At 41.0% G+C, this 27,119-nt stretch overlaps 2 protein-coding genes across 5 annotated transcripts in view; both read left to right on the top strand.

Annotated features, from left to right (window-relative positions):
* Positions 1–9,973, top strand: part of LOC139559703 (collagen alpha-1(XV) chain-like) — a 58,338-nt gene extending 48,365 nt beyond the window's left edge. For 3 of the 4 annotated variants that reach the window (XM_071375927.1, XM_071375925.1, XM_071375923.1), the window contains 20 exons: positions 95–130; positions 2,581–2,643; positions 2,802–2,891; positions 2,987–3,022; positions 3,303–3,356; positions 3,469–3,525; positions 3,644–3,703; positions 4,007–4,048; positions 5,222–5,249; positions 5,370–5,444; positions 5,579–5,604; positions 5,897–5,995; positions 6,170–6,314; positions 6,486–6,550; positions 6,747–6,875; positions 6,986–7,078; positions 7,414–7,482; positions 7,598–7,795; positions 7,996–8,111; positions 8,257–9,973. In XM_071375927.1, the coding sequence (XP_071232028.1) occupies positions 95–130; positions 2,581–2,643; positions 2,802–2,891; positions 2,987–3,022; positions 3,303–3,356; positions 3,469–3,525; positions 3,644–3,703; positions 4,007–4,048; positions 5,222–5,249; positions 5,370–5,444; positions 5,579–5,604; positions 5,897–5,995; positions 6,170–6,314; positions 6,486–6,550; positions 6,747–6,875; positions 6,986–7,078; positions 7,414–7,482; positions 7,598–7,795; positions 7,996–8,111; positions 8,257–8,473 (1,698 nt within the window). In that variant the 3' untranslated portion in view covers positions 8,474–9,973. The remainder of the gene's footprint in view (positions 1–94; positions 131–2,580; positions 2,644–2,801; positions 2,892–2,986; positions 3,023–3,302; positions 3,357–3,468; positions 3,526–3,643; positions 3,704–4,006; positions 4,049–5,221; positions 5,250–5,369; positions 5,445–5,578; positions 5,605–5,896; positions 5,996–6,169; positions 6,315–6,485; positions 6,551–6,746; positions 6,876–6,985; positions 7,079–7,413; positions 7,483–7,597; positions 7,796–7,995; positions 8,112–8,256) is intronic. The other variant, XM_071375924.1, reaches the window with a different exon arrangement.
* A 1,751-nt stretch (positions 9,974–11,724) lies between these two features.
* Positions 11,725–27,119, top strand: part of LOC139560117 (TGF-beta receptor type-1-like) — a 95,602-nt gene continuing 80,207 nt past the window's right edge. The window contains exon 1 of the mRNA XM_071376633.1: positions 11,725–11,947. Coding sequence (XP_071232734.1) covers positions 11,878–11,947 — 70 coding nt within the window. The 5' untranslated portion in view covers positions 11,725–11,877. The remainder of the gene's footprint in view (positions 11,948–27,119) is intronic.

Genomic DNA, 27,119 nt, shown 5'->3' with positions numbered 1-27,119 from the left:
TGTGAGATGGTTGCTAATATATGCTGCATAGACACTTCATGTTACTGTATTATTCCATGCGTTAATAATATGTGTGTTTTGTTGCATGTCACAGGGCCTTGAAGGAGAGCCTGGCAGAGCAGGATTCCCTGTAAGAACAATTCCATTCTTAATTCTTAATGTGATAACCCCATATATAGCATGCAGGATCCATTGTACATTTATGAATAACTGTATTACAGATTTAATATGGTCTTTGCTGCCATAGGAAGGAATTGGGTATTTGTATGTATTAAGGATCCCCATTAGTTTCTGCCAAGGCAGCAGCTACTCTTTCTGGGGTGCAGCAAAATTAAGTCAGTTATACAATTTAAAAAACATTACAATACATTCACGACAGATTTCACAACACATTAAGTGTGTGCCCTCAGGCCACTACTCTACTACCACATACTGTATCTACAGCAAAAAAGCCATGGTACGTGTGTGTATTGTGCGTATGTTATCGTGTGTTTGCATGCAATTGTCTGTGCCTATGTTTGTGTTGCTTCACAGTCCCCGTTGTTCCATAAGGGGGGAAGTTTTTTAAAATCTAATTTTACTACCTGCATGAGTTACTTGATGTGGAATAGAGTTCCATGTAGTCATGCCTCTATGTAGTACTGTGCGCCTCCCATAGTCTGTTCTGGACTAGAGGACTGTGAAGAGACCTCTGGTGGCATGTCTTGTGTGTTATGCATGGGTGTCTGAGCTGTGTGACAGTAGTTCAAACAGACAGCTCGGTGCATTCAACATGTCAATTTCTCTCACAATTACAAGTAGTGATGAAATCAATCTCTCCTCCACTTTCAGCCAGGAGAGATTGACATGTTAATGTTAGCTCTCTGTGTACATCTAAGGGCCAGCCATGCTGCCCTGTTCTGAGGCAATTGCCATTTTCCTAAGTCCCTCTTTGTGGCACTTGACCACAACTGAACAGTAGTCCAGATGTGACAAAACTAGGGCCTGTAGGACCTGCCTTGTTGATAGTGTTGTTAAGAAGGCAGAGCAGTGCTTTATTATGTACAGACTTCTCCCCATCTTAGCTACTGTTGTATCAATATGTTTTGACCATGACAGTTTACAATCCAGGGTTACTCCAAGCAGTTTAGTCACCTTAACTTGCTCAATATCCACCTTATTCATCACAACATTTTGTTTAGGGTTTAGTGAATGATTTGTGTCAAATACAATGCTTTTAGTTTTGAAATATTTAGGACTAACTTATTCCTTGGCTTTAGTCAAAGCCAGTGGAATGTCGTTAGTAAAGATTGAAAAAAGTAAGAGGCCTAGACAGCTACCCTGGGGACTTCCTATTTCTACCTGGATTATGTTGGATAGGCTTCCATTAAAGAACACCCTTTGTATTCTGTTAGACAGGTAACTCTTTATCCACAATATTGCAGGGGGTGTAAAGCCATAACACCATACGTTTTTGCAGCAGCAGACTATTATCGATAATGTCAAAAGCCACACTGAAATCTAACAAAACAGCCCCCACAATCTTTTTATCATCATCAGTAATTTGTGTAAGTGCTTGTTGAATGTTCTTCCCTATAAGCATGCTAAAAATATGTTGTCAATTTCTTTACTGTAAAATAGTATTGTATTTGGTCAAACACAATTTTTTCCAAAAGTTTACTAAGGGTTGGTAACAGGCTGATTGGTCGGCTATTTGAGCCAGTAAATCGTGCTTTACTATTCTTAGGTAGCAGAATGACTTTTGCTTCCCTCCAGGCCTGAGGGTGCACACTTTCTAGCAGGCTTAAATTGAAGATATGGCAAATAGAAGTGGCAATATCGTCCGCTATTATCCTCAGTAATTTTTTATCCAAGTTGTCAGACCTCAGTGGCTTGTCATTGTTGATAGACAACAATAATTTTTTCACCTCTTCCTCACTCACGGAATTTAAGCTTGTCCTTCATATTTGGTCAGATATACTTGCATGTGTGGGGTGAGCGTTTGTTGCTGACATGTCATGGCTAATCTTGCCAATAAAAAATCATTAAAGTAGTTGGCAATATCAGTGGGTTTTATGATGAATGAGTCATCTGAATCAATGAATGATGGAGCGGAGTATGCCTTTTTGACCAAAATTTCATAAGGTGCTCCAAAGCTTTTTACTATCATTCTTTATGTCATTCTACTTTGTTTCATAGTGTAGTTTCTTCTTCTTTTTATTCAGTTTAGTCACATGATTTATTAATTTGCCAATCGGTTGTGCAGCCAGACTTGTTTGCCATTTCTTTTGCCTCGTCCCTCTCAACCATACAATTTTTCAACTCCTCATCAATCGATACAGTCATTTCCTTAACTGGGATAAGCAATTTCATAAATGTGTTAAGTTTGGCGTCTGGTTGCTTCTGAAATTACGTACCAACAAATATTCTTTACATCAACAACATAGGAATCACTACAAACTTGTAGGTTCCTTATCATAATGAGAAGAGTCTGTAGTTATGAATAAAACATATCTTGACTCAGCTACTATACTGTAAGTACATTATGCTCTAATACGCTTATCTTTTCTGTCCATAATTATTCTTGTGATCTTGGCCCAGGGCCCAAGAGGACCAAAGGGTGACATTGGGCTTCCTGGTCTTCACGGTCCACCAGGAATGAAGGTAAGCTCAGAGGAAGCTCTTGTCTTTAGTGTTAACTGCCCTTGCATGCTAGGGCATTTATATTCTCTGGACCTTATATCAGATAGGTAGGATTTTTATAACCTAACCAAGACCTGGTGATAACGTCTTTGTGTCTTCTATGTCTTTCCTCATCATAGGGTGCGAAGGGGGATTCTGGTGTCACGATCGCTGCCGACGGCACTGTATTGACAGGTGTCAGGGGCCCTCAGGGACCAAAAGGAATCAAGGTGACGTCTCTTTCTACCTCTAGGGTCAAAGGACATTGTCTGGTAGTGGTTGTCTGATGATAAGCATCCTGACCTTGTATGGGTGCTGTTTACAGGGTGAGCGTGGGTTCCCTGGAGTTGCTGGTATCATGGTGAGTGAATGAAGACTTGTTAAATCAATGCTCTGTTACATTGGTCTTAGCTATAGACGTTTGAAACAACTGTAAACATATAAGGCCTGCTTCCCGGACAGAGATTAGTCCTGGACTAGTCCAATTAAGCCTAGTCCTGGACTAAAAAGTACTTTTGATGGAGAATTTCCATTGAGCATGCTTTTTAGTCCAGGAATAGGCTTAATTGTGTCTGGGAAACTGGTCCCTACTGTCTACTGAGTGAAAATGTTATGAAAAGATACCATGTTTTCTTTTTAAGGGACCAATCGGACCAACCGGACAAAAAGGAGAATACGGGTTCCCTGGTCGACCGGTTAGTGTTTTTAGTCAACCGTCTACTGTTTTAATTTGTTTGGTTATTATATGATAGTTTGATCCGTCACTGTAATCTGCCCTGTGTAAGTGTTTACCTTTTTCTTCTGTAGGGACGACCTGGAATGGCAGGGAAGAAGGGAGACAAGGGTGATGCCATTGGTCAACCAGTAAGAATCGCCATCTTGAAACGTGATTTTATGGGATTACAGTACAATCAACTAACTAACTAACTAATAGAAAAGTGGGGTGTCATTGACTGTGATTGATCGATGTAATTGTGTTTAGGGACTTCCTGGTCCTCCTGGCCCCCCCGGTCCCCCAGGACCAGTAATAGGACTCAATGGAGTAAGTACAGTATGCCTGTATACTGTAAGTAAGAATTGATGTGCTGATGTCATTGCTGTTTCTCTACTATTATTAGAATGCACTGTGGATGGGGGAATGGACATTTGATTTTAGTAGCAATGTTATACAGTAGCAACGAGACCCACTGGAGACAGACAAAACAGAACAACAAATGTAATTTGTCTCCAGTGATGGTGTAATGTCAACACATGAAGTACTCGCTTTCATTGGATATCCAGATGCTGTCAATTATGTCGCCGTCAATACTAGTCTGATGTCATAATTTCCCTCTGAATCTTAAAGACAGTTTTTCCGGTCCGTCCCCGTCCGTTCTGCAAAACACCAGTAAGTTTGTGTTTGAGCACCTTTAAGGCCCTTTGGGTGGGGCGGTGCATGTAAGTCCGTGGGCTCTTACCTCTAACAGGCAGTCCCTCCATCTCCTCTCCTCCTGTCTGCTGCTGTGCTGTGTCTCCCTCCACGTTTCCTGGGTTTGTGGTGGTCCTCACAACAGCATAAAGCTGGCTCCTGCTCTTCCGCAGGTCGTAAGGTCATATGTGACATCATACAGTCCCATTATATGTGACTGGAACATCTCAACCACACTGAATAGTCACATTGACTTCAATACATAAATTTCTGAATTGATGAATTCAAACTCTTTTGAATGTTCAGCCTGCTTTATGCTGACAGTGTAAAAATCCAGTAGAAATCTAAAGAGCTTTTTTTCCCTCGAGTGATCCGGTTCCTTTAACCCTGGGCATGTTGCTGTTGCATGTGTTTTTATCTGTTGGCTTTTCAGCTTTAGAGCGCTAAGAGGTTATTCATCAAATCAAGCTTTGTTTATACAGCACATTTCATGCAACACAATATGCATTACAGGACAAAAACAACAAACATAAGATAAAAAACTAAAGAATGACACAAACTGAACCACTAAAAAGCACCCTAAGGAAAAGCAAAGCTAAAAAGATGTGTTTAAGATCGTTTTTTACATTTGTCCAGTTTCGTCCCCCCTCAGATTCTCTGGCAGGCTATTCCAGGCTGGGGACATAATAACAAAATGCTGCCTCTCCATGCCTCTTGGTTCTAGGCTTTGGGGTAGTTAAGTGCAGAGACCTTAAAACCAGTGTAATGCGTGCTCTCCGTCTTCTAACTTCTCTGCAGTTCAAGGTGACCAACCAAAATAAGAACATTCAACTGAGTTCCTTACTACCTCTCGCTCTCCTTGTCCTCATTCTATGTTTAACTGGTGTGTGCAAGGCTGGCAGGGATGTTTTAACACCTAAATGAATCTTCATGTCTCCATTTTAATTTCCCAACGTTTTTGACTGAACAGAAACAACTTTACTTGTTGTCTGTATAGGATGTAAAGCTGTTTTGTTGGTGATTATTTTGGGGGGAATTATGTGGAACTGGTTTTGGGTGTAATTTTATATTAACCATATTGTTTGTGACATCTTTCCACAACAAGTTTGATCCACAATAACAGTACAATAAGCATACAATATTGTGTTATAGGTGAATGGCAGCAGGGGATCATCACAAGGTAAGTCATCAATGAATCACACTGACAATATCGGATCACCTATCCAGCCTATGGAGCAGGGTTTACATTTTTATAGATGACCTCAGTTGTCTCATACACCTGTACTGTGTTTCTGTAAAGGTAGTAGGAGAGGAAACAGAGGTGCTAAAGGAGAAAAGGGAGAGGTTGGACTGCCTGGAACACCTGGAGAACCAGGTATGTATGTGCAGTTTCTCCTTCATTTAACTTGTTTGTTGCACTTAATTATAACAGAAACTGTATGCATGAGTGTCTTCAGACATATGTTTGCAACAGACGACAATTAACTAAGATGTCTTCTCCCTCCTTAGATGATGTTCTTCCAGAAGGCTTTGTGGTGAGTCTTTTCCCTTAAGTTCTCTAAGGAACATTTACCGGTTCAACTCTCAAATACTGTATAAGAAGTGGAAATGTATGTTATGTAAAACTCTTATGCTAGTCATAGGGTGGCAGGTAGGCTAATGGTTAAGAACGTTGGACAGTAACCGAAAGGTTGCTAGTGCAAATCCCCGAGCCAATTAGGTCAAGAACTCTGTCGATGTTCCCTTGATTGCTTCTGCAAGTCGCTGTGGATAATGACTAAAATGTAAATGTAATAGTCTGATTCAGCCAAACTGTGTGTTCCTCAGGGAGAAAAAGGGGACGTGGGCTATGAAGGAATGAAAGGAGAGAAGGGTGACGCTGGGTTGCCTGGCCCACCAGGTCTTCCTGGGAGATCAGGCCTTGTGGTGAGTAATTCCAGGCTTTTTTTTACCTTGTATACATTTACCTTGACTACAAACTGTAGTCAAGCTAAATAGAAAAGACACTAATTTCCATACATGATAAAGCTTTTACTTTTGGATGTTTCATTTGGATGTAAATATGTGTCTCTGGCCATTTTGTATACGCTTTATACGTAGGGGCCAAAAGGTGAGTCCATTGTTGGCGCCCCTGGTCATCCTGGAGCTCCTGGTGAACCAGGGGTTCCTGGCATTGGACGACCAGGCACTCGGGGGCCCCCTGGCCCTGCTGGACCCCCTGGACCACCCCCGGTCTACGCCTCAGGTAGCTGTGCACTGTGTGCTCACTAAAATACAACATCTTAAACTAAGCCTTGCTGTCATGCTTTAGTTTAGGGTGAGTTCCAAGTTCATGTATTTAATAAAATACACAAATGTATGTTTAGTAGACCTACAATACACTGCTATACTTTTGTATGACTGTTCTATTTTTCAGCTGTGAGTATTCCTGGCCCACCTGGGCCTCCTGGTCCTCCTGGGATTACTGGCTATGAAAATCTGGTAAGACAACCAGTAGGGTACTTCCTTATATACTTACCAAGTCAACATAGGTAAACACACAGGGAAATGTGTGTATGTGTTTTAGTGTACTGACTTGTGTGTGAGTTTGCATGTGCACTATACAGTTCTCACATTGCCACCATGGATTTGTCTGTTGTCTATGATTCAGTGTGAACTTCCTCTCTTCTCACCCCAGGTGACCACATACAGGAACACCATCACTCTGATGAGGGAGAGCCACCATGCTGCAGAGGGATCCATGGCATACGCCTCAGACAAGGGAGAACTCTACGTTAGAGCCAGAGATGGCTGGCGCAAGGTTCAGGTACTGTATGCCGTTACAGTCCCACAATCCCACAGTTACTTAAAAGCCTTTGGCATAGAAAATGAGATGTTGCCTGTGCTTATTCAGTGATGAGTGTCCTGTCTCTCCAGCTTGGTGAGCTGATCCCTGTCCCAGCAGGGACCCCATCCTCCGCATTGTCCCAGGCCCTGAGCAGACCAGATCGCAGCAGACCACACAGGCAGGTACTGTGGCTACAGTAACACAGCACCCACTGTTGTTACACTGCACACTACATCTGGGGCGTGCTTATATTTGTCCTGCTACACGCAAGTGCGTAATGGAAATGTTAGTTTTTTTGCATATCCAAACAGCGTCCCTGGAGCAATTAGGGTTAAGTGCCTTGCTCAAGGGCACAGCAACAGATGTGTCACCTTGTCGGCTCTGATAACCTTTCGGTTACTGGCCCAGCGCTCTAACCTAGGTGCTACCTGCCACGCTTCAGTCTATTATCAATGTTTTATTTAGGATTTCTTTACTCATGGCGTGTCAATCTTTGCTTGTGTCTCTGTTTTTTTAGGAACTAGTTGGAACTAGCTACATGCCCAACTATAATGTCCTACCTCATATAGTACACTCGGTACCGGGGGTAAGACTTCATTTTCATAATCAATATGCTATGGGTTTATACCTCTGTTGCACATTGTCACCATGGACTTGCTTGAGCTGTGTTGTCTAAGTCCATTGACTTTTTTCTTCCTCAGCTGCACCTGGTGGCCCTAAACGCTCCGTTCTCTGGGGACATGCGTGGCATCCGGGGGGCAGATTTCCAGTGCTACCAGCAGGCCCGCGCCATTGGCCTCACCGCTACCTACAGAGCCTTCATGTCCTCACACCTCCAGGACCTGGCAACCATCGTCAAGAAGGGAGATCGCTACAGCATGCCCGTCATCAACCTCAAGGTACAGTTGTTCTCTCTTATGACAACTAAAACACAAACAATGGACTGATAGGTCCTTCGTTTTTTGGTTATGATGTGGTAAGACAGTTGTACTAATCTCATTAAGGTATAGTCATATTTTTCTAAATGAAATATTTCCTTCAGTGAAACTACAGGAAGTGTGTGACTGTAAATGTGCCTTTAATCGTATCTTTTCCACAGGGAGAGGTGCTCTATGGCAGCTGGATGAACATCTTCTCTGGGAATGGAGGTGTGTTGGACCCATCAATCCCCATCTACTCCTTTGACGGACGGAACGTCATGACGGACCCCGCTTGGTTAGTGACCAGCTTTGGCTGACCCCTTAAAAGACATACAACATAGTTGAACCCTGGTTTAAGTCACTCTGGAAACGAGTGTCTCTAAATGTAAAATGTCATAGGTCTGTGTTTAACTCTTTGTGTGCGTTGTCTGTGAACGCAGGCCTCAGAAGCTGGTGTGGCATGGCTCCAGCACGGTGGGCATCCGTATGACCACTAACTACTGCGAGGCGTGGCGCGCGGGTGACATGGCAGTGACGGGCCAGGCCTCTCTCCTCCAAACGGGCAGACTGCTGGGCCAACACACCCGCAGCTGCTCTAACCGCTTCGTAGTGCTGTGTATCGAGAACAGCTACATTGACCACAGAAGGTCTAATTAACCTCAACACACACATCTAGTATACACACTCTCTCATACACACACACAAAACTAGATCTCATTCATGTTTTCATGAAGAGCATGTAAAACTAAGCTATTGCCGCATGTTCAAGCAAATCTAGTACACACAAGCAAACACGCACACATCTCTCATTGACAGCAAAGTGGACCACACAATAAACTAACTAACTCCCCACACACATACACACACGTCTCCTATTAACAAAGAGCAGCTATGTGCTGGACCACAAGAGGCACTTTTACACTATTTCATACTGACCACAGATGAAACTCCCCCCACTTCATTCACCTCTCATTATTAACCTCCCATCAACACAGCATCACCGCTTTGCACCCTAATGTACGTTTTCCTGTCCCTTTAAGAAAAGTGTAAATATATTGTAAATTGCTTCCTGTCAAAAGTACTGCATAACTCCAATTCACTCTGTGTTTAAATTGACTGAAGAAGGAATGCCAAAGAACTGGTAATCAGCAAGCAACCGACTAACACACGGTTTCTGCTGAAGTAGTCATTAACACATTTTTTTGTTGTTGGTTTGCTCAATTTAGTCTTATTCTTAAGTGCCCAGTAGAGTAGTTTGCATAGAGACAACAACAGTTCTAACCTTTTGTGGATTAATGTATCAGTCCCCAAAACAATATGATGATATGATGAAATTAGGACGACTGGTCTTTTCTGTTTTTCTGTGATATCCAAGTATTTTATTATACATTTTTGTTTTCAGACAAGGGAACCTTTTTTTCCTCTTTAGGCCTTGAAGTCATTTCGATGCACTGTGAGTTGATTTGAATAGTTTGGGATGTTTCCATAGCCATGAAGGCTTTTTGTCTGTGAAAAATGTTAAGGGTTTTTCTGTTGTGAGTGATAACTTTTTCTTAATATTTAAGTTTAATTCTATTTTATTTATACTGTAACAGCACATCATCTTAAATCTAGCAAAACATAGGTTCACTTTCAAATGAAATGAAATTGAAACACTGCACGTGCTATCTAACCTGAAAGTTATTTTTGTACGGTATTCTACTAATTGACTAACTGTAGATGTACTTTCAACAAATATATAATCAAGAGCTAGATATTTTAATGGCTGGGGAAATGATAGGAACGGTAACAACTCTTGTAGCTCAAAGTATTTTTATATGTTGATTAATTTCACAGATGCGATAGGTTATTTTTTTAGTCAGGAAGATTGTCTTTTTTAAATTGGAAAGAAAAAGTTTGACTGTCATTCAGAGATGTTTGTACTCATTGACTGGTGCTCAGTGAATAAATGTTTTTTTTTTTTTTAAGACTCTGTTATTACTGTTATGTGTAGTTCTGCAACACAAAATCAATTACATTTTATCTTGTAGGTAAATAAACGCAGTTAAACCAAATGGGCACTAGGTGGTAGCAAACCATGTCACTACCGATTGTTCTGTTGAAAGTGGGCCTAGGACGTGAACATCATTAAGAATAAAAAAACTCAGAATAATTTGATATTAGCGTTCATACAGCTTCTTAATTATGGTTGGGGACATTTAAGAAATATTTCTGGTTTGTTATCAAATCTGTCTCGCTGGATTAATCTGACTAGGTGTTTCTTACAGTGTATGTGCAATGATACAACTCTTCCGTGTTTCTCCTTGAAATTATTAATCGACCAAAGTCATTTTAATCATATTGATTTTAATGATCTTTTGTAAACAAGGTTCTCTGAATGTTTCATTGTTTCCCTGATTCTAAAACCAAGATGTTTGCAGTACACAGTGCTGCTTTGTACATACATCATTGTCCTCCAGACAAAGCAGCAGTTCTGTGAGACCCTTTATGAAGGACAGGATGCACTTTTGAGTTGAAAATAAAACCTATTAAATGAAAATAAAGATTTTTGTTCATACGGAAAGAGGGAAGGGCAATATAAAACTTAGTAACATCCCCCTCAAGTTGGATCTTTCATCCCTCATAATATCTATTTTTCCCATAGTAATCATGTCAGGTTCAATAAGTGCATTGGCTTGTAGTCATAGAGGGAGCTTATGTTATTTCACCTGTGACAAAGGAGGCCAGTTTCATGCAACACGGCAGTGTGTTTGTTTTCTCCATCATTACAGGCCTCTCTCAGGTTGTTAATGGGATGTTCACGTCTTGTCCCTACAGGTAGATCCAGAGTCCTGTGTTCATGACCATCTGCCTTCACTGTGCTCTGTGTCATTACAGAACCTGTGTGTGTATGTGTGGAGACAATTTATACTCCCACCTGTCACCTGCCCTTGTGTTACTTTGCACCCCGCCACCCAAGACACCTGTCCAAGGCACTGACAAACTACAACAAACAGGGGATAATGTGCTCTCCCTGTACACTATCTACCATACCACCACAGTCTTCTCATTATCAAAGCAGAGCACAACACAGCTCAGTCTCCTACATAAATGCATAACAGAGAAACTCTAGTTATTATATCACCCACCTAACCATAACATTCACCTTTTTATCCTGTAACTCTGTTGGTGGGATGAAAGTAAGCCAGGGAATAGTTTTTCAAATTCTGTGTTATTGATGAAGTGGTGCTAATTTAAATCTTGAATGAATGGAAGACTGTGAATGGGTTTAAACTTAGAAAGCCTAGTGACTCCAAATAGTGACGTGCTGTTTGTTTGCACCTCCCCAGCAAGGTCTGTTTTTCTGTCACGCTAAAGGCTCTGTTTACTCAGCAGTCAAACAAACAGAGAACTGTGTTGGTCAACTAAAAAGGGCAGCATTCCATGTTGATCCCCCTGTGTTTGGGGCAGGAGGGCCTGGGGGCAATTTGGTGCATTGCGTCCAGTGTATGCTGGACCGCCAGGACAAGGCCTGTTGGCAAATAGACCAGATACTAGAGAGAATGTGGATCATTACAACCAGTGGTAGGAGTGGATGGGAGTAATACAATTTCGAAGTCTTGAAGTAATTGACATAAATGAAATGTATGCTGCGTATTCATAGGCTACGTGCTTAGATATATTTATATAATACATTTTCAAGCTGATCTGATCAATAGGCTACCAATGGGCTAAGGGTTTTAATGTCATCAATGTGACTGGATAATTATACATAATCTTTCTATAGGAATAGGCTACTCATTATTGAAATTATTTAGACTAATGGATATGATGGGGTTGGGCATCTATGCCTGACATGTAAATAGCGGTGGATGGATAGGCATGCGTTGTACGTGGCTACAAAATGGAATCAAATCAGGGTGGGTAATGAGAGAGGGGTTAGGGGTGTCCCATGTGGGCGGGGTATTTTCGCGTTGTTGGCCAATCACACAAAAAAAAATTCTCCAAGCAAAGACTATAGAAGTTGATTGCGAGAAATTGCCGATTGACCAACAGCAAGTCCAGAGTAATTCCGTGCGACAATGGATACAATGCGCTCTTATTTAACATGTTGGGTCCTGTTTCTTGGAGCGGGAATTCAGATATCCATCGGTAAGTGATTCGGTGACTGCCGTATATGGCTTTAGATACAGAATTGTGATTCTCAAGTTACATTTTCACACTTGTTTTTTGTTTTCAAGAATAGTGTTTTCAAAGATGGCGCAGGTCAGGGGTATGCGAGCTGTCAGGAATGTTTATTGTTAAGCGTATGGCCAGACGAGAGGGGGAGCGAGAATAAAAAGTCACACGAAAATGGCCTCAGTTGCCTGTAGTTTAGGACTTAGGCGGTGCCATGGTCAGACATTTATGTCCCGTTGTGTTGAAGTGGTTCATAGCCTATGTTGTCGAGCAAAAGAGAGAAACTCGACAATTGATTTCTTTCGGTAGCCTACTTTGTCAATTTTTGCCACGGCAAATTAATTTTGTCCAGAATAATTGTTTATCGTGGCTTTCTTGTGTTTTGAGTCGGGGGACAAGCAAAGCTGTAAACGTGGCAGTTTTATATTTGCTACAATGTGATACAAGTGCTAGATAATTATGGAATAGCGATAACTACAATTGTCGAATAAACAAAGTAGAAGACCTTAGTCCGAAGACCACATTATGATCTAAAAGGTCGCTAATTTGCCGATTGAAGCGCATTGATTAGTACTCACGTGTGTAGTGTAAATGAAGATACGCTGTTACATTGTTAATTACTGACTACCCAACGACACGTTTACCAGATAAACATCGTATGGACCGTTTGCTACAGAAAATGGGAGCCGTAGTTAGCTATCAATTAAAACAATGTGTTGCTGATAACTGATAACAATGAATTATTAGGCTACTAAACATTCAACGCGCGTACTAATGTATCCGTGAATGCTGGAGTCTCATGCAGCCGACGTTGACATTAACCCGCGAGTTGTCCTAGGCAACATAGTTTTGGCAGCTTCTCTGTTGAAGCTCTGAGAGCAAAAATACATTGTAACACAGTATCATTATCGCCATGTCTTATTTGAAAAACGTACAGGGACGGATTTGTGTTTATAAAGGATGGATAGATGTAGCCTAGAGATGAGTCAAGGTCATAGTTAATGAAGCCACAACGTTTTTAATCCAATTCGAGATGCAGTTTAGATAAAAGGGTAAATCCCATTCAGGGAGCACGCTTCTTGACACAAAGCATCCCATCTGTACGGGGAACGGTGATGCGCTTCATGAGTCCACTCTGATAGGCAGAGCTGAAAGATGCTCATCCACACCCTCATACCTTCAATGTACAGAGCACAGCCTATTCTCCAGCACTAGCATCCCTGTGGAGTATCTCTTGGTATAGATGACTAGAGGAGAGAAAAGCAGGGATATGATCAGAAACATGTTCTAGTTTTCTGCTATAATGTCATATGGTTAGGTCTCATTTCATCCCTGTATATCAGTGTACTGTGCAGAGATGTGGATAGGTCTGTGAGTGCCATTTTGGAAATGACATATAGGCTATATGTCATTTCTATAATGTCACGTACAAACCTATAGCCTACCATGGGGAATAAACCCTCAGAGCCAATCCACAATGTGTACAAACACCATTGTCACTTCAGAGTGATGGGGTTCTGTGAACCAATTGAAATGTCACATCAATTCATACAGCCAACGTTTAGGTAATTTGTCAACCAATAATTCACATAAACAAAGTCTTTGAGTGAATGCTTTTTCTCCACACATTGAATAAAAACTCTCGGCCAGCACTTAAATACATATACGTTCAAAAGTTTGGGGTCACTTAGAAATGTCCTTGTTTTTGAAAGAAAAGCGTTTTTTTTTGTCCATTAAAATAACATCAAATTGATCAGAAATACAGTGTAGACTTTGTTAATGTTGTAAATGACTATTGTAGCTGGAAACGGCTGATTTCTATATGGAATATCTACAGTTGAAGTCGGAAGTTTACATACAGTTAGGTTGGAGTCATTAAAACTAGTTTTTCAACCACTCCACAAATTTCTTGTTAACAAACTATAGTTTTGGCAAGTCGTTTAGGATATCTACTTTGTGCATGACACAAGTCAGTTTTCCAACAATTGTTTACAGAATTGTTTATAATTCACTGTATCACAGTTCCAGTGGGTCAGAAGTTTACATACACTAAGTTGACTGCCTTTTAATAACAGCTTGGAAAATTCCAGAAAATGATGTCATGGCTTTAGAAGCTTCTGATAGGCTAATTGACATAATTTGAGTCAATTGGAGGTGTACCTGTGGATATATTTCAAGGCCTACCTTCAAACTCAGTGCCTCTTTGTTTGACATCATGGGAAAATCAAAAGAAATTGACCAAGACTTCAGATTTTTTTTTAGATCTATAAATCTGGTTCATCCTTGAGAGCAATTTCCAAACACCTGAAGGTACCACGTTCATATGTATAAACACCATGGGGCCACACAGCTGTCATTCCGCTTAGGAAGGAGACCCGTTCTGTCTCCTAGAGATGAACATACTTTGGTGCAAATCAATCCCAGAAAAACAACAAAGGACCTTGTGAAGGTGCTGGAGGAAACGGGTACAAAAGTATCTATATCCACAGTAAATCGAGTCCTATTTTGACATGGGCCTGAAAGGCCGCTTAGCAAGGAAGAAGCCACTGCTCCAAAACCGACATAAAAATGCCAGACTGCGGTTTGCAACGGCACATGGGGACTAAGATTGTACTTTTTGGAGAAATGTCCTCTGGTCTGATGAAACAAAAATAGAACTGTTTGGCCATAATGCCCATCATTTTGTTTGGAGGAAAAAGGGGGACACTTGCAAGCTGAAGAACACCATCCCAACCGTGAAGCATGGGGGTGGCAGCATAATGTTGTGGGGGTGCTTTCCTGCAGGAGGGACTGGTGCACTTCACAAAATAGATGGCATCATGGGGAGGGAAATTATGTGGATATATTGAAGCGACATCTCAAGACATCAGTCAGGAAGTTAAAGCTTGGTCGCAAATGGGTCTTCCAAATGGACCATGACCCTAAGCATACTTCCATAGTTGTGGAAAATGGCTTAAGAACAACAAAGTCAAGATATTGGAGTGGCCATCCATAGGCTAGATGGAGATTCTATTTCCTATATGAGTGGGTGAAGCGTTCTGATTCAATGCAGGTACTAGGCATATACAGACCACATAAAAAGCCTATCCCACTATCTGACATAAAGCAGTGCCCCGTCCCCACTGGTCAGACACTACTTTAGCAGAGCAATGGCAGCGATACTCCACCCCCCCCCCCCACCCCCCATTTCACTGGTAGGCTGAGAAGAAACCCTGTGTCCCTTTCCACATTAGATTATTAAATGTATCACTGTACTGGATAAAACATTTTATCCCTGCAGCATACCGCCCTGCATCCCACTGTTGGCTTGCCTCTGAAGCTGAGCACGGTTGGCCCTGCTTGGTCCCTAGATGGGTGACCAGATACTTCTGGAAGTGGTGTTGAAGGGCCAGTAGGAGGCAATCTTTCCTCTGGTCTGAAAGTAGTGATTGGGGACATTGCCTGGTATAGTGTGCCGTCTTTCGGATGGGACGTTAAACGGGTGTCCTGATTCTGTGCTTAATAAAGATCCCATGGCACTTATCGTAAGAGTAGGGGTGTTAACCTCGTTGTGCTGGCTGAATTCCCAAGCTGGCCCTCATACCGTCATGTAAATGAAAATGTGTTCTGTCAATTTAGTTGGTAAAATAAGTGTGTATATAGATAGTAGCTGTCAAAAGTTTGGACACCTACTCATTCAAGGTTTTTCTTTATTTTTAGTGAAGACATCACAACTTTGAAATAACACATGGAATCATGTAGTAACCAAAAGGTGTTAAACAAATAAAAAATATGGTTTATATTTTAGATTCTTCAAATTTGCCAACCTTTGCCTTTGACAGCTTTGCACACTCTTTGCATTCTCTCAACCAGCTTCAAGAGGTAGTCACCTAGCATGCTTTTCCAACAGTCTTGGAGTTCCCACATGCTGAGCACTTGTTGGTTTCTTTTCCTTCACTCTGCGGTCCAACTCATCCCAAACCATCTCAATTTGGTTGAGGTCGGGTGACTGTGGTGTCCAGGTCATCTGATGCAGCACTCATCACTCACCTTCCTGGTCAAATAGCCCTTACACATCCTGAAGGTGTGTTTTGGGTCATTGTTCTGTTGAAAAACAAATGATAGTCCCGCTAAGCACAAACCAGATGGGATGGCGTATCACAGCAAAATACTGTGGTAGCCATGCTGGTTAAGTGTGCCTTATTCTAAATAAATCACTGACTGTGTCACCAGCAAAGCACCCCCACACCATCACACCTCCTTCTTCATGGTGGGAACCACACATGCGGAGATCATGCGTTCAACTACTCTGCATCTCACAAAGACACAGCGGTTAGAACCAAAAATATCAAATTTGGTCGTAAGACCACTTCCACCGGTTTAATGTCCATTGCTCGTGTTTCTTGGTCTAAGCAAGTACGTTCTTCGTATTGGTGTCCTTTAGTAGTGGTTTCTTTCCAGCAATTTGACCATGAAGGCCTGATTCACGCAGTCTCCTCTGAACAGTTGAACAGTTGATGTTGATGTCTTACTTGAACTCTGAAGCATTTATTTGGGCTGCAATCTGAGGTACAGTTAACGCTAATGAACTTATCCTCTGCAGCAGCGGTAACTCTGGGTCTTCCTTTCCTGTGGTGGTCCTTATGATAGCCAGTTTCATCATAGCGCTTGATGGTTTTTTGCGACAGAATTTTCCGTATTGTCGGACCTTCATGTCTTAAAGTAACGGACTGTCATTTCTCTTGGCTTATTTGAGCTGTTCTTGTAATATAATAATATGGACTTGGTCTTTTATCAAATAGAGCTATCTTTTGTATACCACCCCTACCATGTCACAACACAACGGATTGGCTCAAATGCATTCAGATAGAAAGAAATTCCACATTTTACTTTTATCAAGGCACACCTGTTAATTGAAATGTTGTTTAACACTTTTTTTGGTTACTACATGATTCCATGTGGGTTATTTCCTAGTTTTGAGGTCTTCACTATTATTCTACAATGCAGAAAATAGTAAAATATAAAGGAAAACCCTGGAATGAGTAGGTGTCAACTTGACTGGTACTGTATAAATAAATATTTTTACTTTCACTGTCTAATATTCAAAAAGAGTGAAGGACAGGTTAGTTTGACACTGATACTGTTTTTCAGGCGCTGTGCTCTAGTTTCTCTCTGTTCAATGGCTTTGGTCTCTTGAGGAAAAAAACATGTCATAGTATTGCATATTCAGGTTTTATTCTCTGTATATAGAACTACCTTGAGCACAGTAGTAGGGTAATAGGTAGGCTAATAGTAATAAGGGCGGCAGGTCGTATAGTGGTTAAGAGCATTGGGCCAGTAACCAAAATGTCGCCTGTTCAACTCTGAGCCGACAAGGTGGAAAAATGTGCCTTTCTGCCCATGAGCAAGGCAGCTAACCCCCAACAACAACTGCTCACTGGGTGCTGATCATTTACAAAGACCTGAGTTTGCAGGCAGACTTACTGGTACTTCCTAAATGACACCATATACCCTATAGCCCTCCAATTTTTAATCTGGACCTCGAAGCCAGTTCCACTGCTCCCTAATTTATATAATGTGTCATTACATACCTATTTTAAGGTTTGTGTTGCATTAGAATCACTTTTGCACCGCCCTAAACCTGATCTTCAGAAGTAAACAGCGGCTTTTGAGAGTCATGATAGCTTGCAGTGATGAAGCAAAAAATGACTAGGTATCCACCCCTACCCTGTCCCTTTCTTGTTTTTAATTTGTGAGAGAAGTACTACACCTGGTGGAGAGAGGCTGTAAGACAGAATTAGTTGCTTTATGCGTGCTGTACGTTACGCCATGACACGATGTAACGTACAGCGTCGGAGGGGTCTGTTTTTTTTCAACTTTTCTCCAATACTATAGAGCCATTACCATGTCAATCAACGCTTGAATAGAAACGTAGTTCACACCCCAGATTGATGTCAACACAGTCGCTACAGTCCCATTAGTTTTCTTTGCAGCCTCGTGGTTGCGCACATTTGTACGGAATGGGGTTAGCGTACGTTAGGCCTATAAGAAGTTAAACTGACAAATGTTATCGAGTTTTACATGTTCAAACTAGTGTACAAGTACCTTACCCCTCCTTGACAATATGGTGTAGGTTTGGATTCCACAGTCACATAACAAAAATATAATTTTACCCTTGAGCAAAGCAATTTATATGAATTATAGATTAATATGAATTAGATGTCGACCAATTTATGATTTTTCAATGCCGATACCGATGCCGACTATTGGAGGACCAAAAAAAACCGATACCAATTAATCGGTCTAATTTTATTTTATTTGTAATAATGACAATTACAACAATACTGAATGAACACTTATTTTAACTTAATATAATACATCAATAAAATCAATTTAGCCTCAAATAAACAATGAAACATGTTCAATTTGGTTTAAATAATGCAAAAACAAAGTGTAGGGGAAGAAAGTAAAAGTGCAATATGTGCCATGTAAGAAAGCTAACGTTTAAGTTCCTTGCTCAGAACATGAGAACATATGAAAGCTGGTGGTTCCTTTTAACATGAGTCTTCAATATTCCCAGGTAAGATGTTTTAGGTTGTAGTTATTATAGGACTATTTCTCTCTCTACGATTTGTATTTCATATATCTTTGCCTATTGGATGTTCTTATAGGCACTTTAGTATTGCCAGTGTAGCAGTATAGCTTCCGTCCCTCTCCTCGCCCCTACCTAGGCTCGAACCAGGAACACATCGACAACAGCCACCCTCGAAGCATCGTTACCCATGCAGAGCAAGGGGAACAACTACTCCAAGTCTCAGAGCGAATGACGTTTGAAACGCTATTAACGCGCACCCCGCTAACTAGCTAGCCATTTCACATCGGTTACACCAGCCTAATCTCGGGAGTTGATAGGCTTGAAGTCATAAACAGTGCAATGCTTGAAGCATTGCGATGAGCTGCTGGCAAAACGCACAAAAGTGCTGGTTGAATGAATGCTTACGAGCCTGCTGGTGCCTACCATCGCTCAGTCAGACTGCTCTAGCAAATATCAAATCATAGACTTAATTATAACATAACACACAGAAATACGAGCCTTAGGTCATTAATATGGTCGAATCTGGAAACTATCATCACGAAAACAAAACATTTATTCTTTCAGTGAATAACGGAACCGTTCCGTATTTTATCTAACGGGTGGCATCCATAAGTCTAAATATTCCTGTTACATTGCACAACCTTCAATGTTATGTCATAATTACGTAAAATTCTGGCAAATTAGTTCGCAACGAGCCAGGTGGCCCAAACTGTTGCATATACCCTGACTCTGCGTGCAATGAACGCAAGAGAAGTGACACAATTTCACCTGGTTAATATTGCCTGCTAACCTGGTTTTCTTTTAGCTAAATATGCAGGTTTAAAAATATATACTTCTGTGTATTGATTTTAAGAAAGGCATTGATGTTTATGGTTAGGTACACGTTAGAGCAACGACAGTCCTGTTTCGCGAATGCGCACCGCACCGATTATATGCAACGCAGGACACGCTAGATAAACTAGTAATATCCTCAACCATGTATAGTTAACTAGTGATTATGATTGATTGATTGATAAGATACGTTTAATGCTAGCTAGCAACTTACCATGGCTTCTTACTGCATCCGCGTAACAGGCAGGCTCCTCGTGGAGTGCAATGTAAGGCAGGTGGTTAGAGCGTTGGACAAGTTAACCGTAAGGTTGCAAGATTGAATCCCCGAGCTGACAAGGTAAAAATCTGTCGTTCTGCCCCTGAACAAGGTAGTTAACCCACCGTTCCTAGGCCGTCATTGAAAATAAGAATGTGTTCTTAACTGACTTGCCTAGTTAAATAAAGGTGTAAAAAAAAAAAAAAAAAAGAAGATTGTTATGGAAACTTGAAATCGGCCATTCCGATTAATCGGTCGACCTCTAATATGAATTCAGGAGCAGATAAGGATATTTCGAGACTCATGCAATGCAATGACTGAGCTAGAAGCAAAACAATAATACTTATGAAGCCATTGTTTTCTACAGAAACTACTGTCCAAGGGTGGTCAAACGTTTTGGCTCGAGGACAGGGCTCCAGACTCACATTTTCCCACAAACTTTTTCAGTTGGTGGCAACAGCCCATGATTTGGTGGCACACACAACATTTTTCACAGCAATAGACTACATTTTAGTTATCTTTTAAAAGCAGGGGTTTAACTGGAGAACAATGTGTTTTTTGGGGGGTTTTCACACAATTTAAAATCAATGTAGTTATCACAAAGCTACCACTAACAGATCCCGATCATCATAAAGGGAAATGCAAATTAAACCAATACCTAACGAAACAATGCTGTAATGTTAGTAGGAGGAGAAAAAGGCAAATATCTTAGCTACTTTATTAACCGTAGCTGTAATACATGAGGGAGAGAGAGAGGCTCAAAGCAGAGCCGCAGCTCAAAAGTGAGTGACAAGGGGAGCAGGGAGGGTGCGAGAGATGGTAACCAAGTCGACTTGCGCTGGTAGACAAACGTATTTCTAGTTATTGATCATCTCATCTGATTACATGGTTCCTGTCTTGACTGCATCAAACCGAGAGAAGCTAGTTAACTAGCAAATGTTAGCCAGGCTAATTGAGACTATATACAGTGGGGAGAACAAGTATTTGATACACTGCCGATTTACTTGTTCTCCCCACTGTATAAATAGTAAAGTACAGACCCCCCCCCCCCCAAAAAAAAAACAACCTAAGTAGTACTTCAAAGTATTTGTACTTAGTTATTTTACACCACTGGCTGTTTGTGATTTTTCAGAGCACTTCAATTTATATGATTTGCAATGAATGGTGTGGGTGTATGAGTGTGTGCCAATACACCCCTGAAGGCACACTGATCCAGCTCCAAAATCAATCTAGGTTTGTGTTAAATTAGGCAATCTGTGTACTAGCATCAGCTAGTCCGAGTAAGCTCACACATACTGAATTACTCTGAGGTCCCTAAAGTCATGAATGGGCAGAGAACAGGTCACGACCAGAGCGGTCATCCGAAACATCTGCTTTAGTCAGGGCTCGCCTCTCTCTCTCACACACACACACACACACACACACACACACACACACACACACACACACACATCTGTTGAGGACAAAAGAGCTGCAATCAGGGTGATGGAGCAGAGCAGCAGGGCCGAGCTGGGACTTGACTACGGAGATGACTGTAGAGCGGTCAGCTATAGCGTCAGCTAGTGCTAATCGGCTGTACCTGGAGCAAAACTCTAGTATTTTTCATCCTGTAACTTGTTCGCCATCTTCTTTTTAAATAGTGAGTCAACATGTTAACACTTATTTCCATGACTGATCATAACTAATTTTCTTGTGTAGTGAGCAATATGTTTGGAACATCAAATCACAATACCTATAGAATCGCTATACATATCACATTGGCACCTTAGTATCGTGATAATATTGTATCGTGAGGTCCCTTGCAATTTCCAGCCCTAGTCATCAGTGTGGTTGGGTATTCTTGATTGTCACCTCTGAATCAAAGATGATGGCGTTTGGAGGTTAGGACTTGAGGGTATAGGTTGGTATGTCCTTTGTTAGAAGACAGGAATAGACTGGTTGGTTGTTTAGCAACAAAACAGACGTAGGTTGTTGACAACATGTAAACATTTGTCTCCAATGTTTATTGAAAACATTAAATACATTTGCACAATTGCACTTGATGTCTCTCAAATACATCGCTACAGTTGTTGGTTAGCTAACTAGCTGTTTTAAATTTTTTGCCTTATTAGAATAGACATCAGTCAAAACACCTCTAAACAAGACATGGTGTCAAGATGAAACGAGCCACCTATGATTCCCTACATGGCAGCTTGCCATTGTTGGTCGATCCCAGTCATCTGCCCCATTTGACGCGTACACATTTGTTTTCGTGACGTTGTCAGCCAGCCCGTCTAATATGGGCTGTTTTTTGAAGAGTAAAGTAAATGGGATGTTGTGATACTAGGCAGGTCAGATGTTCTGTCTATATTCCCCTCCCCCTCTCGATCACTGACTGACCCGTAGCCCTGTTGAAAAGAGTTCCTCTCTCCCCAGAGACCAGGCTTTAGAGGGGACGTGGATGAGGGTTGACAAAATACTTCCAGCGAGTATTAAACCGCTCAGCTTGTAGTTCAGTGGCGTTATGGTGTGTGTGTGAGAAAGAGGACTCAGGATGCAGTGTAAGGCAATGGAGTAAACATATATTACACACGTAGGTTACTCAGAGCTGTGTTTCCCCTATATTTATTCAGCAACATTAGCCCACTGTAGGGCTGGGCGATATATCAGATTAATTTGAATGTATGTTTTTGCGCGATATTCCAAATGCCAATATCGCAAGAATCAAGGTTTTGTTATTTCTGTTTTTATGAGTGTTTATGTCCGCTTGTTCTCCATGTTGCATTTTGGCCCTAACAAAGGGAGTCGTTGTCCCAAATGCGGGAAGGCAGGCAACATGCTTAGGTCAAAAATAGGCCCATAGAAATGCATTGGCCTTTGTTATCCTGTATGATTTACACACACACCAAGCCTCTGCCTTTCACGCCAACGAAGTTGAGATCACATCTTCCTCTCTGACAAGCAGTTGCAACTCACTATTTGAGGTTTGGTCCAACAGTATCGGTCATATGAACACCAAAACATTTTACTGTAATAGAGAAGCTCACTTTTCTAACAATATCCTTTTTATGTTTCAACTACTTAAATTGCATGCAGAGCAGACACTACAAAAACGAGAGTATCAATGAACATTGATTCTCGAAAATGACTGAGAAATATAGTTGTCCCTTTGATTTCAACATCTGAACAAAGTGGACAGACTAACATGCTTTTCAAACAGTTGGAGACAGAGTGAGTTCATAACAGTTCAACCTTGTTTGCTAGCAAATACACTGAACAAAAATATAAACCAGTCAGTCAGTAGAGTTGAATGTGGCCTGTGGAATGTTGTCCCACTCCTCTTCAATGGCTTTGTGAAGTTGTTGGATATTGGCGGGACCTGGAACACTCTGTTGTACACGTCAATCCAGAGCATCCCAAACATGTTCAATGGGTGACATTAGGGCTGGGCGATAAATCAATATCAATAATTATCGAGGTAATTACTTCCCTCCAATAACGATATAAAAACGTTTAGATTAATTTTCGATAATGCCGATATAGAATAATTAGGTACAGCAGTCCATATCACTTCTGACGCAGCAGGAACATGTGGAGAAGTGACAATATGCACGTGGAGAGGTATATGCCCACTAAAAACCACTTAGCACATTGAGTGATGGAGTAGCCACTATTAACCATGAAAAAATGAGTGATGTAGGCAAAAACAGTGGCAGTGATAGCCATGGAGAAGGAGCAGAAATTACAACAAAGAAATTATTGATAAAAAGGGTTAAACTGTTTCAGTAATTTGTATGTGGTTTGGCTTTTTGAAGTCCGACAAAGAGCAGAGCAATGTTCGGTGCAAATTGTGCCGTAGACAGGTGGCTACGAAGTCTGGTAATACAATAAATATTTTTCAACATCTGAAGCAAAATCACTCTTTGGAACATGCAGGAAGTTTGAGTTTGTGCCGCGGTATTGATAAACGCCCCTCAAGCACCAGCCAATCTAGGGATGTTTGCCTGACGCAATCAACACTGACAGCGTTTATGCCCTACAAGCAAACATCGAAAAGACAAAGACATCACAAATGCTATTATGCATTGCATTGCTAAGGACATGCTAACAATTAGCACAGTCGAAAAGGAAGGTTTCAAGTGGTTTATCAATTTAATTGACCTCAGTTCACAAACATGGAACAATTTTTCCTCAAGTATAATTTTATGTGTAGCTCACATAATATATATTTTTTTACCTTTATTTAACTAGGCAAGTCAGTTAAGAACAACATATTATTTACAATGATAGCCAATCAGGGAACAGTGGGTTAACTGCCTTGTTCAGGGGATTTTTACCTTGTCAGCTCAGGGATTCGATCTAGCAACCTTTCGGTTACTGGCCCAACGCTCTATACCACGGTTTGTTTTGGCATTCTTGAGTTTGAAGCAGATATGCACCTTTTTAAACATTATTTGATTAATATTGTGATAATTATTGTTATCGAGTGAAAAAATATATAGATATCGTGATATTTTTTTTGCCATATCGCCCAGTCCTAGGTGACATGTCTGGTGAGAATGCAGGCCATGGAAGAACTGGGACATTTTCAACTTCCAGGAATTGTGTACAGATCCTTGCGACATGGGGCGGTGCATCATCTTGCTGAAACATGAGGTGATGGCGGCGGATGAATGGCACAGCAATGGGCCTCAGGATCTCTTCATGGTATCTCTGTGCATTCAAATTGCAATCAATAAAATGCAATTGTGTTCGTTGTGGCTGTAGCTTATGCCTGCCAATACCATAACCCCATCGCCACCATGGGGCAGTCTGTTCCCAATGTTGAAATCAGCAAACCACTCATCTACACGCCATATACATGGTCTGCGGTTGTGAGGCCGGTTGGAAGTACTACCAAATTCTTTAAATCAACAGTGGAGGTGGCTTGTGGTAGATAAATTAACATTCAATTCTCTGGCAACAGCTCTGGTGGAAATTCCTGCCCCTCAACTTGAGACATCTGTGGTGTGACACAACTCCACATTTTAGTGGCCTTTTATTATCCCCAGCACAAGGTGCACCTGTGTAATGATCACGCTGTTTAACCAGCTTCTTGAAATGCCACACCTGTCAGGTGGATGGATTCATTTGGCATTTGGCTCACTAACAGGGATGTGCACAAAATTGGCGAGAAACTAGCTTATTGTGCATATCATTTCTGGGATCTTTAATTTCAGCTGATGAAACATGGGACCAACACTTTACATGTTGTGTTTATATTTTTGTTCCGTGTATATCCAAGTTGGTTTAACTTGAAATATAAAGATTAGCTGGCTAATCACTAGCACGTGGGCTTGAGAGATTGTTGATGGGACCTGTTTTTATTTTCTATAGCCCGATGCCTGCTACAAAAAGTTTAATTATTAGTGAATGTGCATTATGCATGGTTCTAGTTAAATTTGTAACTACAAAGGGCATTTTCATTGAAATACTTGAAAGCCAGATCAGTGATTATTGCAAAAAAAGCAGGTTAAACTATTTTGATTAAATAATTAAATAATTTGTGGGTTTTATGGTTGTGGAAGGCTTAGATTTAGCCTAGGTATAACTTCAAAAGCCCTGAATTCATTAGATTATTGCTGACTCTTTGAAATGCAGTGTATTTGTCCTTTTAATTGTACAACAACGCTTATTTCGTTAACTACTTTTTTTTAAATCGAGATGTGAATCGCCCTTAAGTTAGAAAAAAATGGATGATTTTTAGGTCATATCGCCCATCGCCTCTAAATTGTCGCCACCGCTGCAAAAAAATATGCTGTAAGACGCACTTTCAAATGGATACTAGAGGTCGACCGATTAATCGGAATGGCCGATTTAATTAGGGCCGATTTCAATTATTATTTTTTTTTTTACACCTTTATTTAACTAGGCAAGTCAGTTAAGAACACATTCTTATTTTCAATGACGGCCTAGGAACGGTGGGTTAACTACCTTGTTCAGGGGCAGAACGACAGATTTTTACCTTGTCAGCTCGGGGATTCAATCTTGCAAACTTACGGTTAACTTGTCCAACGCTCTAACCACCTGCCTTACATTGCACTCTATGAGGAGCCTGCCTGTTACGCGAATGCAGTAAGAAGCCAAGGTAAGTTGCTAGCTAGCATTAAACTTATCTTATCAATCATAATCACTAGTTTATCTAGCGTGTCCTGCGTTGCATATAATCGGTGCGCATTTGCGAAACAGGACTGTCGTTGCTCCAACGTGTACCTAACCATAAACATGAATGCCTTTCTTAAAATCAATACACAACTATATATTTTTAAACCTGCATATTTAGTTAATATTGCCTGCTAACATGAATTTCTTTTAACTAGGGAAATTGTGTCACTTTTCTTGCAACAGAGTCAGGGTATATGCAGCAGTTTGGGCCGCCCTGCTCGTTGCGAACTGTGTGAAGACTATTTCTTCCTAACAAAGACAGCCAACTTTGACAAACGGGGGATGATTTAACAAAAGCGCATTTGCGAAAAAAAGCACAATCGTTGCATGACTGTATCTAACCATAAACATCCATGCTTTTCTTAAAATCAATACACAGAAGTATATATTTTTAAACCTGCATATTTAGCTAAAATAAATCCAGGTTAGCAGGTAATATTAACCAGGTAAAATTGTGTCACTTCTCTTGCGTTCATTGCACGCAGAGTCAGGGTATATGCAACAGTTTGGGCCGCCTGGCTCGTTGCGAACTAATTTGCCAGAATTTTACGTAATTATGACATAAAATTTAAGGTTGTGCAATGTAACAGGAATATTTAGACTTATGGATGCCACCCGTTAGATAAAATACTGACTGAGCGATGGTAGGCACCAGCAGGCTCGTAAGCGTTCATTCAACCAGCACTTTCGTGCGTTTTGCCAGCAGCTCTTCGCAATGCGTCAAGCATTGAGCTGTTTATGACTTCAAGCCTATCAACTCCCGAGGTTAGGCTGGTGTAACCGATGTAAAATGGCTAGCTAGTTAGCGGGGTGCGCGCTAATAGCGTTTCAAACGTCACTCGCTCTGAGACTTGGGAGTAGTTGCTCCCCTTGCTCTGCATGGGTAACGCTGCTTCGAGGGTGGCTGTTGTCGATGTGTTCCTGGTTCGAGCCCAGGTAGGGGCGAGGAGAGGGACGGAAGCTATACTGTTACACTGGCAATACTAAAGTGCCTATAAGAACATCCAATAGTCAAAGATATATGAAATACAAATGGTATAGAAAGAAATAGTCCTATAATTCCTGTAATAACTACAACCTAAAACTTCTTACCTGGGAATATTGAAGACTCATGTTAAAAGGAACCACCAGCTTTCATATGGAACTTAAACGTTAGCTTTTTTACATGGCACATATTGCACTTTTACTTTCTTCTCCAACACTTGTTTTTGCATTATTTAAACCAAATTGAACATGTTTCATTATTTATTTGAGTCTAAATTGATTTTATTGATGTATTATATTAAGTTAAAATAAGTGTT

This window comes from Salvelinus alpinus, chromosome 30, assembly GCF_045679555.1.
Source record: "Salvelinus alpinus chromosome 30, SLU_Salpinus.1, whole genome shotgun sequence".
Lineage (NCBI taxonomy): Eukaryota > Metazoa > Chordata > Actinopteri > Salmoniformes > Salmonidae > Salvelinus > Salvelinus alpinus.
This window is presented reverse-complemented; position numbering and strand designations above follow the sequence as displayed.